Source organism: Diorhabda sublineata, chromosome X, assembly GCF_026230105.1.
Source record: "Diorhabda sublineata isolate icDioSubl1.1 chromosome X, icDioSubl1.1, whole genome shotgun sequence".
NCBI classification, from domain to species: Eukaryota; Metazoa; Arthropoda; class Insecta; order Coleoptera; family Chrysomelidae; genus Diorhabda; species Diorhabda sublineata.
In genome coordinates, this window is record NC_079485.1 from 4,307,154 (window position 1) to 4,325,791 (window position 18,638).

General features: G+C 29.9%; 1 protein-coding gene across 2 annotated transcripts in view; it reads left to right on the forward strand.

The window, feature by feature from the left end:
• LOC130450907 (insulin-like growth factor-binding protein complex acid labile subunit) overlaps positions 1–18,638 on the forward strand; it is a 220,711-nt gene that overhangs the window by 73,251 nt on the left and 128,822 nt on the right. For both annotated transcript variants that reach the window (XM_056789619.1, XM_056789621.1), the window contains exon 2: positions 6,093–6,131. In XM_056789619.1, coding sequence (XP_056645597.1) covers positions 6,093–6,131 — 39 coding nt within the window. The remainder of the gene's footprint in view (positions 1–6,092; positions 6,132–18,638) is intronic.

Here is an 18,638-nt window from a genome sequence, read left to right on the forward strand (position 1 = left end):
GTGGTTTGCGGATGAATTATAGTACTACAATTATAGTGTGAGAGACGTGGATATATTATTATACGAAAGCTATTTGCAGAATATATGAATTTACTCTCTCCACTAACTTTGTAGTAGGATCAAATATTTATGGACAGAAGAAATGATGTATATTACAAGGTCTCTATAAAATTAATTTTGACATTGTTATATTCGAAAATTTCAAACTTTTCTAATATACGATTCCATTATGCTTCTATATTTCCCATTTGGTCAAATATTTAGTGGAATCCTCAGTTATTAGTGCTAATTACTATATCTTTATGTTTTTTCCGATAGTTTGAGAAAATTATTGCACGAATCGCATATTAATACGATGAAAACAAATCTTCAATAGTTCGTGTTTAGAAACCAATGGAAATTGAAGGAGTACAACGCCTCCTTCAACTAAGCACTTATCTATCCATTTTCATCAATTACATTCCTTTACTATTGCAGATACTGGTTTTACAAGGATTGATATTTAAGTTTTGAAATAGACAACTAAAAACAAATATTTATAATTGGATATGGCTTCACTGTTTTCCAAAATATTCTCCATTAAGATCAATACACTTTTGCATGCGTTTAAACCAATTGTTGAAGCATTTCTTCCATTCCGATCGAGGTACCTCCAAAACATGTTATTTGAACGTATCAACTACTTCTTAACTTTTCAACTAATGTGTAAGCTCGCATTATCGTGGTGGAGAATGATCTGTCTTCTGCGATTGGTGTCCCTGAACACTTCTGGCGACAAATGCTGGCGTACCATTCAGTATTGACTATTCTACGTTGCTCTAATGGAACGATGGCGACATGTCCAATTATTCCGAAAAAACAGGTGACCATTAGCTTCTAAGTGCTTAGTGCGTGAACAATTTTGGTTGGATTTAGCTCGTCTTGAAAGACATATACAGTCGAGTGTAGAATTTTTCCAGAAATTCTTTGCACAAATCGACAGCAATTGTCAAATTATGCGTTATCCAACACGAGCAAAGCCAATTGCTCATGCAAAATTCAACGTATGCGAGTGGAACTGATGCCCAAGTATGCTTCAATCTCACGGTATGTGACATGACGATCTTGCAATGTCAGTTTACGGACAGCATCGATGTTTTCTGGACGAGCTTAATGAAATTCATCCTGTTGCGACCACGATTGAAATTCGGCAAACCAGCTAAGCACGGTGGCTTAAGATGGTGCCACACCACATCGAAAGTCATAGAAAATCCTCGCACGAAATACGTGCGATTTAAATCCATTTTTTGACCAAGATCAATGTTTCACATGTGTTGCCAGATCTCAAAACTTATATTTGTATTTCATCATCTACTTACCCTTTACGTCGTCTAGCATATTTTCTCAATTTTTTTAATATATGAGTCTAATAATTATTAGATATCAATCAATGACGCTTTTAATCCCCCGCAATTATAGATGTGAACTACAAAAGATCATTTTGTTGTCATAATTTGGTTGAAACTTTGCATTACAGATGTGTGAAAACAGACATCTTTTTATGACAAAATGTTTTTAATAAATATCACACAATATGGAAAGAAAAATAAATACCAGTTGTGTACTTTTATGTAACAAATGTTCTATCCGTAGGCCCTTTATATTATGGTTATTTTATTATGTGACAACAGATTCCAAATTACGCTCTGTGACAATCTTCTAGTTTTTATATCACCATCTGGCAAACACGAAAAGATAGTTATATCGAGAATCTTCAAAATTCTCCTTATTATTTTCATTGTATATACAATGTTGAAGAGGCGGCTAAGTATTTATAGGTAGCTAAGAATGAAACGGAAATTTTTCTGGTGTGGTTAAGGATATAATATATGCAGAGAATATGAATGATTCAATGATTTTCAATGAATTCGTTAATAGCATCTGTTGTAGTGCCCAGCATTATAAAAAATTATTTTTGAATGACTGGATTTTGGTAACTAGACGGATATGAGTTAGTTGACCCTACAAGTTGGAATTTGATTGTTAGTTTATTGAGCAGTCGACTGTGTAGTCACAAATCGGAATTAAAGATGAAACATTTCTTTGAAAATAGTTTTTAAAGCAGGAGAAACTAGAATAATAATACTTGTTATATTTTGCAATTGAATACATTCTATTGTTTTGTAAAAACTCATTACATTAAAAATATAACAGAAAGAAGCTGCTACTATAACTGATTATAATGATAGCAAAATTACTCCAGACTTCCTAATAAGCACCCCAAGAAGTGTGATAAATTATTAGATATCTTAACAGAGCAAGACTCCATAAATTGTCTTGTCCTAACCACCGGAATATTAAAAAAGTTGAAGCATTTTCTTTCATGCATAATTCGACAATACATTATGCCTATAAACTGCTCCCTAATCTCCATAAAAATAACTAATCCCGTTTCCATATTTTCTTACCTAGACAGGTGATATTACAGCTCAATCTTCAATAAGAAACTAACCGAACTGTCTAACATTAGAAAATAAATTAAGTTTACTCTGCTTGACTTCGCAGTACCATTATATAAACAATTCTTTATACAATGGCAGTACCCATTTTTATATATATGTTTTTTTGGCTCTTAGTAGTATTTCATGTTTTAAACCCCCAAACCATGGGCGTACTATATTTATTATTACTCACGTGAACTTGTTGACTTACAGATACCCTTAAATTTAAAAACTATTTTTATACATTATATTTTTTCGTTAACTGTTAAGAATTTTTTATAAAATCTTTGTTGATGGGGGTTCAAATATGTGTAGTTATTGTTTTAATTCAATGATTCCGTCACATGCTATCTTACTAGCTACCAACAGCTTCAATAAATTCTAATGATTATCTTAAGATCTTATAGGAATTTCAACCATTAATAAAAAATCTGTAACAACCTTAATCAGACATATCAATCCGCACTGTAATGTTTTGTGTTATCGGAATGCAAACTGAACATACTGATAATAGCTACCACTATACACATACAATTAAAACTTAGGGGCAATTTAAGTGTCTTATTTTTCTCTTAATTCGTTTTATGATATACCTCCATTCCACTCTCTGAACAAATTATCAAATGTATTAATATAAAAAATGCAAATTCTTCAGGTATTCGTCAGAATTCAATAAGTAAATATATGAATTAATAATTTAAAATCTAAATATAGTTTATTAAAATTTGTTAAAGAAGTGAACTATTTAATAGTAATTGTGAAAGATAAATAAAAAGCTCATAGAAAAATGTTGTTGATAACAAAAAAAATATTTGATTTATGGATCAGCGTATGACCAATTGTGAATTTCATTTTTACGTCCTTCTTGCCTTGCATTCACCATAAAGCAACTAGTATAATTAATTGTTTTTACAATCTACTTTTAATACGTTGAATATATGTCATTAAAATTTAAGTGGTCATGCAGAAATATTTAACATTCTAATCCCTCCTATCGGCACAACGCTGTTCTCGGTAAAGTGTAAATGTTCCATGCTGGGGTACCCCATAGGGCAAGAACCTATAGGGACATAAAAACCCCTTGTAATCTGTCCTCGGTCCAAAATTCTAGTTAAAGTGTCTATCAATCACTGAAACAAACGTCTTCGTATAATCCCGTCGTGACAAATCACTTTCATGTCATTTATTTCTATTTAGCATGGTTCAGGTGATGCTCAGTCATGCCCACAAAAAAGTCTATTGTCAGATTCAATTGAAGTATATAAATGTTTTAATAAGATCATAACGTCAATGTATTAGAGACAACTATTCGGTTAATAGAATTTCTTTTATGTTATAAATAAGTAAATTTAATATATACTTATTGAGGGTGCCTAAAACATTTTGTTATTTTCTTAGATCTCTGTTAGTCAAAAAATACAATGCTAAAATTACAGATCTTGGATAAAATTTAAACAAAGTATTCCATTACATTCGCGATAACCATTAATTTTTTTTTAATTATTCAATGCCCTTGGCCTACGTATTATTATCGTTGTTATTCCAAAAGCGTTATCATTAAATCGATCTTGTTTTCTTGCAACATTTTCTGCAATAATCAATTTCCACTGCTATTTGATCCTTTTGCTTTCTTAGTGGCTTAGTGGGGATTCAATCTCCTGCCTTGCATGTGATACTATGGACTATTGTGTTATATAATCTTGTTTTTGAATTTTTTGTGAACTTTTTGTTTGACACAAACTGTTATTTATTTTCCCATATGGTGTAGCGTTGCCTACGATGATAAAATTCAGATATGTGAATTTATGCACCCCTAATATTACAAGCATTCAGGATTTATTTATTTACTATTACTACTTAATAATGTAAATTACAAATATAGTTTAACCCAATCTGTTTATTTATTTCTCTATTCCACTTTATACTTCTATTGAGATAATTACTGACTGTAGTTATCACTCATTTTCATGAGATATTTTCGAGTTAATATTGAATAAGGTCATAATATTATTGTAAATTACTTTCAAAATACCTTGTAGATTTTGACTTTATGCCCACAATATACTTAAATACTTCTTATGCAACTATTAAGAATCAAAAATAATATGATAGGTTGCATCAAGGCATGCAGAATGTACAATTAACTGAAGACTTGACTGTGATTGAACTATTTGAAGTAGAAACACTAGCATTTTCGTCATTAATTTTTTGTTGTTGAATCAAATTAAAAAATCTATTAGATTCTAGACAGTTTATACAGAATGATTCATTAGAAATGTCCAATCTCTGAACTGTAGATTCTAGACCTCAAAATATGATGATTCTGCTCAACATGCCTTATGCAAATATTGTTAGTTTCCGAGATTTTTAAATTTAAATTTTTATTTTCGCAATAATTTTTTATTTTTTCTCAATTTCTCTTTGAAAATTGGCATTTTTACGTTTTTTGGCATGAGGAATCATAATTTGCACTCTTATTTATCATTGCTAAGAGAGGGCGCTAGTTAAACTTGTTTGTGTTAATTAAATCAAAATAAACTTTTTTTGAGCTAAACTAACAAAATAATAAAATAATATTAAAAAGCGTTAAATTCTACAAAGAAAGTTACTTTTCTTTGATTCGTGTAACTCAATCAATTATCGAGTTATTTGCTTCTAAAAAGTTTTAATTTTTTCATAAAAAAGTTTTATTATTCCTTAAATATGTAACAATAACAAATTTGTAAATAAAAATAAAAAACTTCAAAGCAAATGCTCAAAATAATGATAAATAATAAAAAAATAAAAGAACATAAATGATAAAAAAGATCTAAATAATTTAAGTAGAATGTATAGCTCTATTTTGAGAATTCTAATAAATTTAATATATTTGAGATGTGGAAACCAAGGAAAAAAATAAATTAAAATTGATTTTATCCTTATTTTGATATTCATGACGAATGTGATCTATAGATCAATATAAATAAGCAAATTGTCAGTGTCAATATCATATTTTGATAAAGACTTAAAGAAACGTCAAATTTTATCTTTCTTTCAAAAACTATCAAAAAAACTAATTTTTAAACAGAAGAGACCTAAAATCAAGAACATTTAGATACATTGATATATTAAAAGGTCTAAGAAATAAGAAATTAAAGAAACGAGCTTTCGAATACATGTATTCATCGCCTGGGATTGAAATTATGGTCAAATACAATATAAGAAATATGTATAAATGTATAAAAATAATAAAATTGTACTTATAATAATTAATTAAGATTTCCGGTTATTTTTGATATTGTTAATGCTTGTAAAAATTTTTAAACTTATAGAATTCAAAATTCAATATATATATATATATATATATATATATATATATATACAGTACACTGTTATTCTGGCAGAACACATCATCCTATCGACATAGTACTCATTTTCAAGGCTATATTCATGAAAATTCTACTATATTTTGATTGAAAAAGGACCTCCCTCAAAAAATTTATATCAATTCTTTTTTTTATGATAGGTACATAGTAGCACACAATTCCGTAGATATTTTCTTATGGAAAATAGAAAACTGCGAATGCAACAAGTTTTGATTGGAGAACTACAAAAAATGTTTTTTATTTTCAGATAAAATTTTCGAAAGCAATAAGCGGAAAACTTCAGTTGGTAAGTAACTAACTATAGTAAATTATTTTTACAAACTTATGACTCATTTACTTCAATATAATTTTTGTATTGTTCCTACTAGCAATCAGAATCTAAAGAGCTTATAAATTCTGTCACTTAAATAATTTCTAAAACACATCAATATTGTAGGATATAGAAGTTTGTTCAGTTTTTTAATTACATTATGACTACTTTTTCTTAATGAGGGATTATTGTTTTATTTTAAAATGTTTTCAATGGCAAATATAAACACTTTCTTAGAAGAAACCTGGCGTAAGAAATTGAATAATGAGATATTTACTGAAAAAAATATGCTAACTGCCATCCAGTTACAAATTGAATCTCCAAAATAAACTCTCCATTGAGGATGTTGTCATAAACAAAATGTCAATTTCATTTGATGCTTATTCAATTTAACTATAATATTTCAAATATTTATAATCATCACATAATTTATTGTGATTATCCAATTTTGCTTTCCTCAGCATTTAAATTTGGAATACTTATTCCTTTCTTATTCATTATCATACTTCAAAATGTGATGTTAGATACTTGTCACATGAATCTTCCCATCCACCTCATATCCAATGTTCATAATATCATGGTAATTAACAGATATTGGAAATTATTTCTTAGAAATCAATGAATATACTTTTTTCTACATCTGCTCCTCCTGAATTTTTTATTTTTTTTTTAGCAACAATGCTTGAATTCTTCATTCAACACCTTTCTCCATTGATTTACTGATTGATATCAAGGAATAAGGTTAAAATATAATACAAAAGTCCCTTTTATATACACATAAAATAGAATTAGATGTCGAATAGATTGCCACTGCACAATTCCTACACTGTACCCATACAGAAATGTTTTTATTTAACACAATAATAACTATCGATACCGAAATATCCTTGGCCTGTGCCTTTCCACAGGTAAAATGTCTTTGAAGGTTTGCGAAATAAATATACCTGTGACAATAGCGCAGGGGTTTGACAAAACCGCATTTAATTTTTCTATTCTGCATTTGTGATACCAATGGAGTGTAAAAGTTTTTCAGTTCTATAACAATATATTAAAAACGTTTTGAATGACTACTTGGTCGTTTCGTGATTTTACAACACGCATTTCTTGAGAACAAATGATCTTTGACGTTTGATGAAGAGCTATAATAAACTGAGAATAATTCTACGACAATGGAAGCTAGGCTTCGATACCATATATTGCTTTAAAATATGAAACAAAGAAGTTTTATATTATAGGATGTACTAAAGTTAACGCGAGATTTCAAATCAATGAAAAAATATTGTTACATTTTATTGAATCGTGAAATACATAGATACACATAAGGCTTTTCTAGCAGACGTGCACATCTGCTAAAATTTATAGTAACCGAAGCAAAATTAAATTTATATATCCATTGGTATTAAATCATACGAATTAGGGAGAAAATTCTTATGGTTGGGAGAGTACACGACCATATAATTTATTTTTTGTATAAATGTTACTATTCAGGCATTGTTAATGATTGAAAGGAATGAGGTGTTGAAAATATTGCAAACATCAATTTTATTATAATTTGAAGATAGCTATTTACATACCAAGGGAAGAAAACGATGCTTTACCATGGATTGTTTGATATCCTAGGGAGAAAACGCATTTTCTCTTGAAGTATGTATATAGTTTTTTGTACTATCCCTCAACAAGAAATTTGTGAAACTTATGCAGCCACCAAGTAGATAATTAAGTAGGTCATACCTAATCACCTATATCAATTTTATAAGAAAATACCAAGGAGTCATTGCATCGATTGTCCGGCATCTTCTTAACAAATATCTGGTTGGATTGTTATGAATTCTGACGTTTTTAAAATTGAAAAAAAAATTTTGAAGATAAATTCAAGCGAAGTCGAAGATGACGTATTAAAAGAACTGACGGAAAAGAAAAATACCAGAAAGCATATGAAATTTTTTTGACATGATTGGAAAAGGGAGTCAAAAATGTTTCCTTCCGGTTAGGTAAAAACATATTTTTTTAACGGTATAGTATTAAATCCTTCAATGTTAAATCGATTTTTCTAATCGAAGTTTTATTGTAGACAGTATATAAACTTATATTGAGTATTATAATTTATGACTATAGAATTATAACAATTGCAGATATCAATAGTAGATTTTGAACTAGCTGACTTGTCCATGTTGTATTCCATGCTAGAATACAGTTTATGACATACAATGTGGATAGTCCTTCCATTAATTAGCATTTTATGAATGACAAATTAAAAGATGCTACAGTTGTGGATATCTTGTCTTCGTGCTTTATCTCGGTTATGTACCAGCAAAGAAGGTCGAAACTTCTTAAAACAGGTATCTGTCCATTCTTTTATCCCCATTTTTCTATAGATTTAATAATCTATCAATAAACTAGACAACTCTTCACGTCGGCAGACTCCATATATTCGGAGAATAAATGCCATTTTTACCAAGTATTTTTCATCTAGAGCCTCATTTATAAACTTCTGAATTTGTTTAAATGTAACGGTTCTGAATTTGGGATTATATCCTGTTTTTTTCTCTTCAAAAAAATTGTTACCTTTAAATATTTATTCGCATCATCCTCATTCTGAATCTGTTCACACGATTTAATCCTAGAAAACTTAGTCCGTAAAGTTGAAGAGTTTTGATTTCTTTTCTGGCTATGCCAGCAAGACGGATTCACTGAAGTTTCCGTCTAGGTTTTTCATTTTACACTACTTCATAAAATTAGAATATGCAATGTCTTAACGTTGAGCGGCTTTTTTCGATAATAATTCACACGTAGCTCTTTTTGCAGCCTCTTCAATATCAACAGTAATACAGAGGTTCTTATTCCTCATTGCGTGAACTCAAAAATATTGTTTATTGGTATCTAAGGTAATTGAACGTCTTGGTTTGTTGTTTTAGAACATTTGGGGTACCCATAATTGTCTTTCAAATTGTATAAACCGAGTTATCGTGATAACTAAAATTTACTTAACCATATTTATTTCTGAAAATTTGTGCTTCAGTGATATCTCTGCACCAAAACCGGACCAAATGTTGAGGAATCATTCATTTCTTGAACCCACACCACGAGAATTTTGATAATCGCTATAGGAAAATTGGTCGCCGAGCTTTTATATTGGTACCAAAGAAAACCAAGTATGTTATATAGCAGTCAGTTGTCTTACTTGGTATCAAAAATGAAACTTGTGGAACATAATGGCCATTTTGGAATTCGTGAATAGTAACTTTATGAAGAACTTTTCGTAGAATACGTTACATGTAAGTGGTAACGACTTTTTAGGAAATGCGGGTAAAAGGATAACCTTTGCAACTAATTTACATCCGTCCAAAAAAAAACTCTCTCCACTATTTATAGGCATGAGAGATTTTAAAAATTATTAAATGCGAAACCAACAAATACTTTATAAAATTAAATTGTGTTTTTAAACAAAAGCCACATAAATGAATTTTTGACCTTTAAAAAATATTTGTTACCGCTCTTCAGCTGTAACAATGCAAATGTTTAATTTTGCAACAAAACTGCATTCTATTGTTATAACAAAGGGTATAGTTCAAAATATGTATGTACGTTAATAAAGTAAATCATATCGACTGCGTGAAAATAATAATTATAGTATATCAATACGGCTTGTATGAAATTAATTATGGACCGCAATTTGTTCAAAATTTCAACTATGCAGCTCAACGAACAACTTTTTATTGTGCTTTTCATGTTTTTAGTTGTAAATTAAATAAAACGACTCACATGGAATTTATTTTAATTGAACTAAATCCATAGTTTTTATGCTTTAAATGTATTCATTTAATATTTTGGTATAATAAATTACATTTCAACATAATCAGCTTACAGTTAAATAATACATTATGTCAATATCGTAGTAATAGCTTCAAGCACTTTCGGGGATTCGTAATCACTCTTTTTAAATATCATTGGTATGAACCATTTCTAATTAATTTATGTCGATACCATTTGTTAAATTTGATGCAATATGAAAAATTTTGTGAGTTTTCAACAGTCCAGATCAGCAAATTTAGGCCACATGTCTTCAAATTGTTACAATTTGACTACTTGCTTTCCTCCCATGCAATAACCTCAAAAATATATGCATTGTAAATAGTAGTCATCAGTAAGAAGGTCGTACTTGAAAAATAAATTTAGCTTCGTTAAAAAAAAAACTAAAAAAGACGCTTTTATAGTTAATCAAACAAGAAGTGAAAAAATATTACAGAATAAATGACTAACAAGAAAATTGATGTTATGATTCTAAAATCGTGGTTAATATCAATCGATATGTTTGGTTACTAATTTATATTGAGAAATGCAGAGATAGTAAGAAAATGAACAAAGCTTCTTCCTACGTTTTTAGAGCAATGACATTTTTCCGTAAATCATTTAATTCTAAATTCCTATTTTTGAATTTATTTTTCATTTTCTCGATTAATTGAATATAAAATAGTGGTTTTCGGTGTTTGTAGAACAGCCTAGAACCTAGATAAACGATAGTAAGATAAGCTATACAGTCTAGTTTCTTGTGGTTGGTCCATACCCACTCAAAATGACAATTTTCAATTATTAAATGCGGCTATTAATTCGACGGCAGGTAATATTTATTAAGTTACTGATTTATTCGTGCCACCGGTGAAATGGATTTTTTTCTGATGCCGTTATACTGATGAACCCAATAGGGACAATAGAACATAATAAAATAATGTATCGTCATCAGTTTTTGACAAGTGTGCTCAATTTTGAAATTATCTCATCGTTTAAAGTGGGTAAAAAATGTATTCCAACGATTGTGTTAAATTTCTGTATGTACTTATATATAGTTCGGGATATCATATACGCTGTGCCCCGAGCGATTTATCCAACAAGCTATTCTTCACATGATAATGCATATTATAATGACACAATTATCTACGTTCTAAGTAATAGTAGTACCTGTCCTAGTTGCCATTTATCTACTCAGGAATTATTACAGTATCCGTTTTTTGGAGTCGATACGAAATATCTTAAAACGAACCATACTTGACTATTTAAGTGCGTTTCCGTATTCCTGGACTCCATAATATGATGATTTAAACCTACTTGATATTTAAAATAGAGGGCAGCTATTGTTGCTCCAGTAAATTTTGACACCTATTTCGACGTAGTAGAGAAGAATATTGAATATAAAATAATGTTTTGACGAAAACACAAACTTTAACATAGTGAAGGCTTCATATCACTCAAATACAAGTCAGTTGGTTGTAGGAATGTTATAAATGTTAGTTATAGTAACATTTTGACATTAACTATCATGTTTTCAATGTAGTTAACAGCTGCTATTATGTAATTTCTGAGTAATCTTTGTTCGGAAAGTGGACTCAAATAAAAGGTTCTACGGTATCATAAAATATGATTGGTCATTTGTTTACAGAGAATATTAAACGATAATAGCCTTTTGAAATATTCATGAGTCTGTTTACACTAGCCCAAAAAGAATTTCTGAAGAATAATTCATGGGGCTCTCGGAGCGGAGATGTTAAATAAATTTAGTCTACCTATTTATCGATAGAATAATAGGTATTTCTGATAGAAAATAATTTTATTCTTTGTTCTCATCATCATTTGAGCAAAATGGAATCGGGTAAACGGAGTCACGTAAAAATAAGTCATAGTGGCATAAAATCTATTAGAAAAACTTATTAGGAAATAGTGAACTTAATGATACAAGAAAAATGTATTCTCATGAATTAAATAGAAGAAGTATTTCACTAGAACTAATTTTGAGGGTATATATCTTAGTCTCAAAATACTGTAGTAACGCAACAATCTAATTATATTTGATAAGACTAAACGTATTAACAAAAAAATGAATGTTTTTCTCATATATGTTAGTTTATATGTTGGTTTTGTGCATTCTAATACTATATTCTTAATTTTCCTTTTGTTCCACCTTACCTTATCTCAAAAATGATTATTTTTAGAAAAAGAGAGCCTAGGAATAATTTTTTGGGGCAAAGATTTTCTCAAATTTGTTCTATTTGGAAGGAAAACAAGTTTTTATATCCATGGAAAATATTGTAAAATAACCATTTTTCAGTCCATTTGACTTAATTATTGGTTTTTGATCAATCCAAAGATGTAAAGTGAATTTTAGAATACCAAATGTTTCTACCCAAAACATGCAGATTTAAACATAACGAGTTAAAACATAAAATATCAAACATTCATGAAACTTCAAATACGTTTCCCTCATACAACTTTAGCGTTTTAGTATTTTCTCGAAAATTGATGATATTAATGCAGTGAAAGCTATATTAACACAATAAAATCTCATTAAATCAGTATTAAACGAATTAAAAAGTAACATTTAGACATGACACCCATCCTAAAAGCCACCCTGGTATTAACACTTTATTCATGTCACTTTGATTTATGACGTGATATAGAGCTGTGTTTTTTGACATTAAATTCGCTTTGCCCTTTATTCTCCCACATGAATAGGAAGTATATTCAAACCGCACGACTTTCAATATGAACCAAAGTCTGCTAATTATGTTTTAACTATACACAGACTGAGTGGCATTGTTTTTCGGAATCGGAACAAATTTATTTGCGACTACATTATATTAAAGTTTACAGAGTATTTTGACCAGTAGCGGAATATACGAAGGGCATTTTTTATTTTCATGAAATCAAAAATTAAAATGATATCAGTAATATATATGTTTACAACTTAAACCAAAATAAATCTTCGTTTGGGTTCGTTTACATTATAGAAACAGTATCATGTCACACATGTCATAGTTTGATTACTAACTGTTGGAAACAATATAAAGTTTTTATTTCTTTAAGCGTTTGACACCAAAAAGCTTAACTTCCTTGAAGCCTTGTTTTCGATCCTCCGGTATTATTTGTATATGGCAAATTGTGCGTGTTATTATCACACTTTATTTAATTTACTTTGTTAGTTTGTCTGCTAAGTTAGAATTATCTAATCAAATTTTCACTATCAACTGGAAATTTCGCATACTTCCCCAGTGCACGATTCAATAAAATTTAGTGAATTACTTAAAATTATCACTTGATTAATCAAGTTACATGAATATTCTGTTCTGCATCTTTATCACTGTAAAATTAATTTGATTTTGAAAATTTCATTTCGCTGTTTTGTAAATATATAATATGAGCCTTCAATGGTTCGTAAACGTGGCTAGAATATCATTAAAGACGTGAATACTAAAATCATTCTGTTTTAAAAAGCTTATAAACTCTTACTCCAAAACTGTTCTTAATCTTATATGAAAACAATAAGTAGAAAATTCGGTTGTAAATACCACGCTTTATTCAAAATTTACAAAAAAATAAATTTTTTTGCTTAAACTGAACAATTATGTGTTCATATAATAATTTGTAGAAAAACTGTTAGTAATTGTATAAACTTGGCATCTAGATTACAAGGAACGAACATAAAAAACATTATTTTGTGAATTCAAACGTCAAAATAAAATATTTATTCGACACCGTTTAACATTTTTTGAACTATGCTGATTTAGTTATTGGGCAGTACCATTCATACTTTGTTTATAACCTTTTTAGGACATTTTAGGGTAGGTTGATATAAAAATTAGTAAATAACCATATTTGCTCATTTCTATACGAAACTTCATATAAAAATTTTCAATGTCATCCTGACTATTATTTTCTACGTTATCACCTGAGTCTGCTTTGTAGCAATTATGACACAAATAGTCATCATAATCGTTTAATATATGATTTTTCTGTGCAGGAAAGATACTAGAATGATGCAGCATTTTTTTGACAGTTAGTGCACAGTAAAGCATTTTTCTTATGAGTTTTTGAACAAATTCCACAGAAAAGTGAACTCTTTTTTTGCTTCTTGGTTCCATTCTTTATTTTCTTCCACTTCTATTTTTCAATAACTAAAGCATGCTTGGTTTCAAATATCTTCTGGCATTTCATGGGTTAAAGCATATGATGTTCTCTCGATTTGACGTTTATTTTTGTATTTGGGAAATGTAGTCATATTGGGACTAGTGAAAGACTAGACTAGAGATACAAAAGCATTGTTACGGTGTTCTCCAAATAAGACAGATAAGTGGATGCAATAGCATTACTAATAGAATTTGAGCAATTTTCTTTAAGCTTTCATTCTAATTCTTCATTCAGTAAATATCAGTTGATACTGGAATTTTTCTCGTACAATTGTTGTCTTAAATCAGTTACTGGACAACTTGTCCTATAGTTGAAAATTGTAAATTTGTGGGTTCAGTTATTAGACACTAATTTATACAACTCTACACGATGATAGAACAAAACTAACCAAAATATGAAATTTCAGAATTCAATATCTATAAAAAATATCGAGATGTGAGTTTAAAAAAAAAATATATTCTTGTAATCAGCTGGGACTAACGCGTAAACTTTTGACAGATCGCAGAAAAAACCGTAATAATGACATCTAATCGGAAAAATCGGTGCACCTTTCCTTACTACACATTTTCAAAAAATATTTGTCCAATAACTATGTACTGTCGTATAACTTGGCATTTTACCCTACAATTGGTGGTTAAGATGATTAAAATAACGAAAAATTGTAGGAACTCTCCTTTCAAATGATTTGCTGAAAAATCCTTTAATTAGTAAAGTTAAGATTCATTATAAAAAAATGTTGGTAATATTTGAAAAAATAATAAATGAACAAAGTAACAGAATCAATTCCAGGCGTTTGATGTATATGTTACGTCCCAAGCCCGATCTTGTACAAGCCATTTTGTACGAAGCCGAGATTGGCGGACTTCGGACAGAGATGATTGTACGAAGTCGACTCTGTACAACGCTGGTTGTACGGAGTCGGACCATCGATACTCACTCGGTAATGAGCGCGTTATTCCGAGGTAGTACACGCAACCTAACCTAACCTAACCTAACAATAGATGGTAGCCAACTAGCCGGAGAACATACTTTCAATCACAATAACTACGTTTGTGTTTACTAACATCTTAATAGCGCGCTCATTACCGAGTGGGTATCGATGCTCCGACTCCGTACAACCACCGTTGTACAGAGTCGACTTCGTACAATCATCTCTGTCCGAAGTCCGCCAATCTCGGCTTCGTACAAAATGGTTTGTACAGATCGGACTTCGTACAAATTCATTGTACGAAGCTCGACTCCGTACAAGATCGGGCTTGGGACGTAACATATATAGTGAGCTGGGGAGCAGTGGAATAAGCGCACACTTTTTTTCATAATTTACTTTCTGTACCTAGAGGTTCACAATATACTTTTACAACTTTTTCATTATCCGCATGTATTATTCAAATCATAAGAATGAATTTTACCAGATATACTCAAAAAATTTTTTTGTTATGAGATTTTATCTAAGGTATGGTTTAAAATAACTCTTTTTTGCTTGTTTTTGTCATATTAAGCTTCAGAGTCAGTATAACCATTCTATTTGTTAATGTTGCTGGATCAACCTGTCATGTGACATTTTCTGGACTAATCGAGAAGCATCTGAAGTTTGGTCTGGAATGCCACATAGCTAATATAATCTATACAACTTTGTTATGATGGTATACTTCATTTGAATTTAATAACACATAATGTCACGATAAATGTTATTGATGTGAATTAAGTGTTTCTTCATATAAATATTATATATATGTATTCCGAAAATAGTTAACCATTATTAGTAAAAGAAATGGTTCTAATCAATACATAGAATTCAGATGAGAACAGATTTCACTTTATTGCATCACGATATTGATTGAGAACACTAGTTTTATAAGATAGTTTTGAATTACATTGGAATTTTATGTAAATTACTGGTGCTTGTGATTCCTATTCAGCTTGATTATAATCTAAAAATTTAAATCCAATTGCAGAAGATACAATGTAATTTTCCAAAATACAATACTCTTCTCAATATTCTTCACCGTCGTATTTGCTAATGGATTTTTACAACAACACCAATGCTTATTAACGCTATCTACTTTAACATAGGGGAACTCAGATTTCGCAGGCATGTTTCACAAGCTAATCCACCACTGTTCGGAGCCCCCCAACATTTTTATTGTCATTGCCAATCCGAAACATTTTCATCTAACAATAAAATTCACCCCTCGCCTTAGCCCAAAATAACCATCTCTTGTAATTCGACACCCTTATATTAGGGATCCGAATCGAGTAGTCGAATTGTTTTTGAAAAAAAAACTCAGATACGTTGTGGTTTCGAGCCGAAACTATAAAGTCTCGAATTACAGTAATTGTATAATAGAATAATAATTATTTCACCAATGTTGAGGTAGACAACGGGTATTGTTCACGAATGGTTTTGAGTACATATTGTATGTCAACGATAAACATCGACCATCCATATTTTTGTAACCATAAAAGACAGAATGTGGAAGCATAAGGTAATTAAGGTTATCAAAAATTGTCAAGGATATTTATTGATGATTCTATTCAGTGAACTGTACAATAATTCCTATACTTATAGCAATGTCGAACTTGCATATATGTTATTAAATATCACTGTGAAATAGGAAAGTTACAAACCAGAAACAACAATCATGTACCTACTGGTATTTGTATTTACATGGATTGTAATCCAATACCATAGGTTGGATTTGTCGTGGTTCACTCGGAGGTTTGTGAACCATTTCGTTGCCCACAATTTGGAAACATGGTTAATTACCCAACGACCCTTCCTCCCAATATCATAAAAACTAAAATTCACAATCAATAACGAAATTGAATTTTACAGACATCTATACGATAAGTGAATTTTACAATGATTTTGTTTTTAGAAACTTCTAGTAAAGCAGATTGCTTTTTTCTTTCGGTCTAAAAGATAAGTACAAATTTTATATTTCAAATAAAATTGTAGAAAGAAATCAACTAAATATTATTTGATTCAGTATTCACTTTACCTTCTTATTTATCCACCCAAAAATTTTTAAGTACCGAAATGGGGCAGTGCTTCATTCTGTGTAAACAAGAAATTGATTTTTATTTGAAGATTAAAAAAAGCTCAATCAGAAATATAAGCCAACAATTTTTTTGGTCTGTGCAGACTTTTCTCATAACAAAAACCCATTAAAAATTGAATTATCAATTTCGTAATTTTGACACCTTACCAAAGTTAAATCTTTGGTCGAGTTTGTCTTTATTTGTTTAAATTATAGATACCTCTGCTAATTTCTTCAACTACAGATGAGATAATCTCAAACCTACAATATCTTTTTCAGTTTAAACCTGACAATATCATGTAGGGATAAGATTAGAAATCGAAGGGATTTTTACATATACTACCATTTATAAATAAATAAATAAATAAAGATATAAGTACCAATATTTATAATGGGCTATGGAATACTTTCTTTGTTGACCGATCCGATTACTCAATTTCAGCATATACAGAAATTATTCCAATTCACAAGAAAATCAGTTCAAGTGATAGTGTTTTGTTAGGATCTCCCTAAGAATGTGTAGGATGGATTTTCTCTTTGAAGCACCAATTGAGTTGTCTTATTTCATAAATTCTATAATCAAGATATATTATAATAAATTTAATACATTGGGGTGTGACACTTGCTTGTTCACTTGTTGCTTTTCGTCTATAAAACTAAACTCACGCTTGCGCTAACGGTTTCTGGTTAGATCCATTCATTTATTGGATCTTTCTAATAATTGTCAAGTATCTCCAAGACCCCAAATAAACTCAACTATAAACTTCCTTGATTACTCCCTAGAGTGGTGCGGTGTAACGGGAAATAGCCTCCTATTTAATTCTTCTGTATAGCCCTATGCCTTAGCACTGAAATTGGAAAAACCTTGTTTTCTTCCATTCTTCATTTTGTATATCTCTTGATAATTTGTGAGTTGATCGCTTTTATGGCGATTGTGCACTCCTTCCAAGGGCTAGAACTTGGTTTGGTGTTGATTTCTCATCTATATACTCCTTTCTTCCATACAATAGATCTGAAAAGATCGCAGTACTTCAGTAAAAAATATATATATATATATATATATATATATATATATATATATATATCATATCCCTTTTCTTATTGCGATTCTGGAAGCATTAATCTATTATTATATGTCTGAGTTTACCTGTTCTTGGTTAGTCGTCTACTAAAAATAAGTTTACATTTGTAATATATTTCACAAAAAACTGTGTGATTCGTCAAAATTATTATATAAATTGAACAACTTACACTCTGGCAGTATTTCTCATATTACAAGAGAAATTTTTTGGGAATAAAATCGAAGGGAGAATTTTCCTTTGGGAGAAGCAATTCATTATTCATTCGCGAATCCAGTCTGATATTTAAGTGAACTGAACCGTTAGTTAGTGTTTGTTCTCTTATCAACTAAATATTTGGTACAGTTTTGTAGAAAAATACTCTTATGGAATGTTTAATCATCAATAATAATGAGCAGAGTAAAACA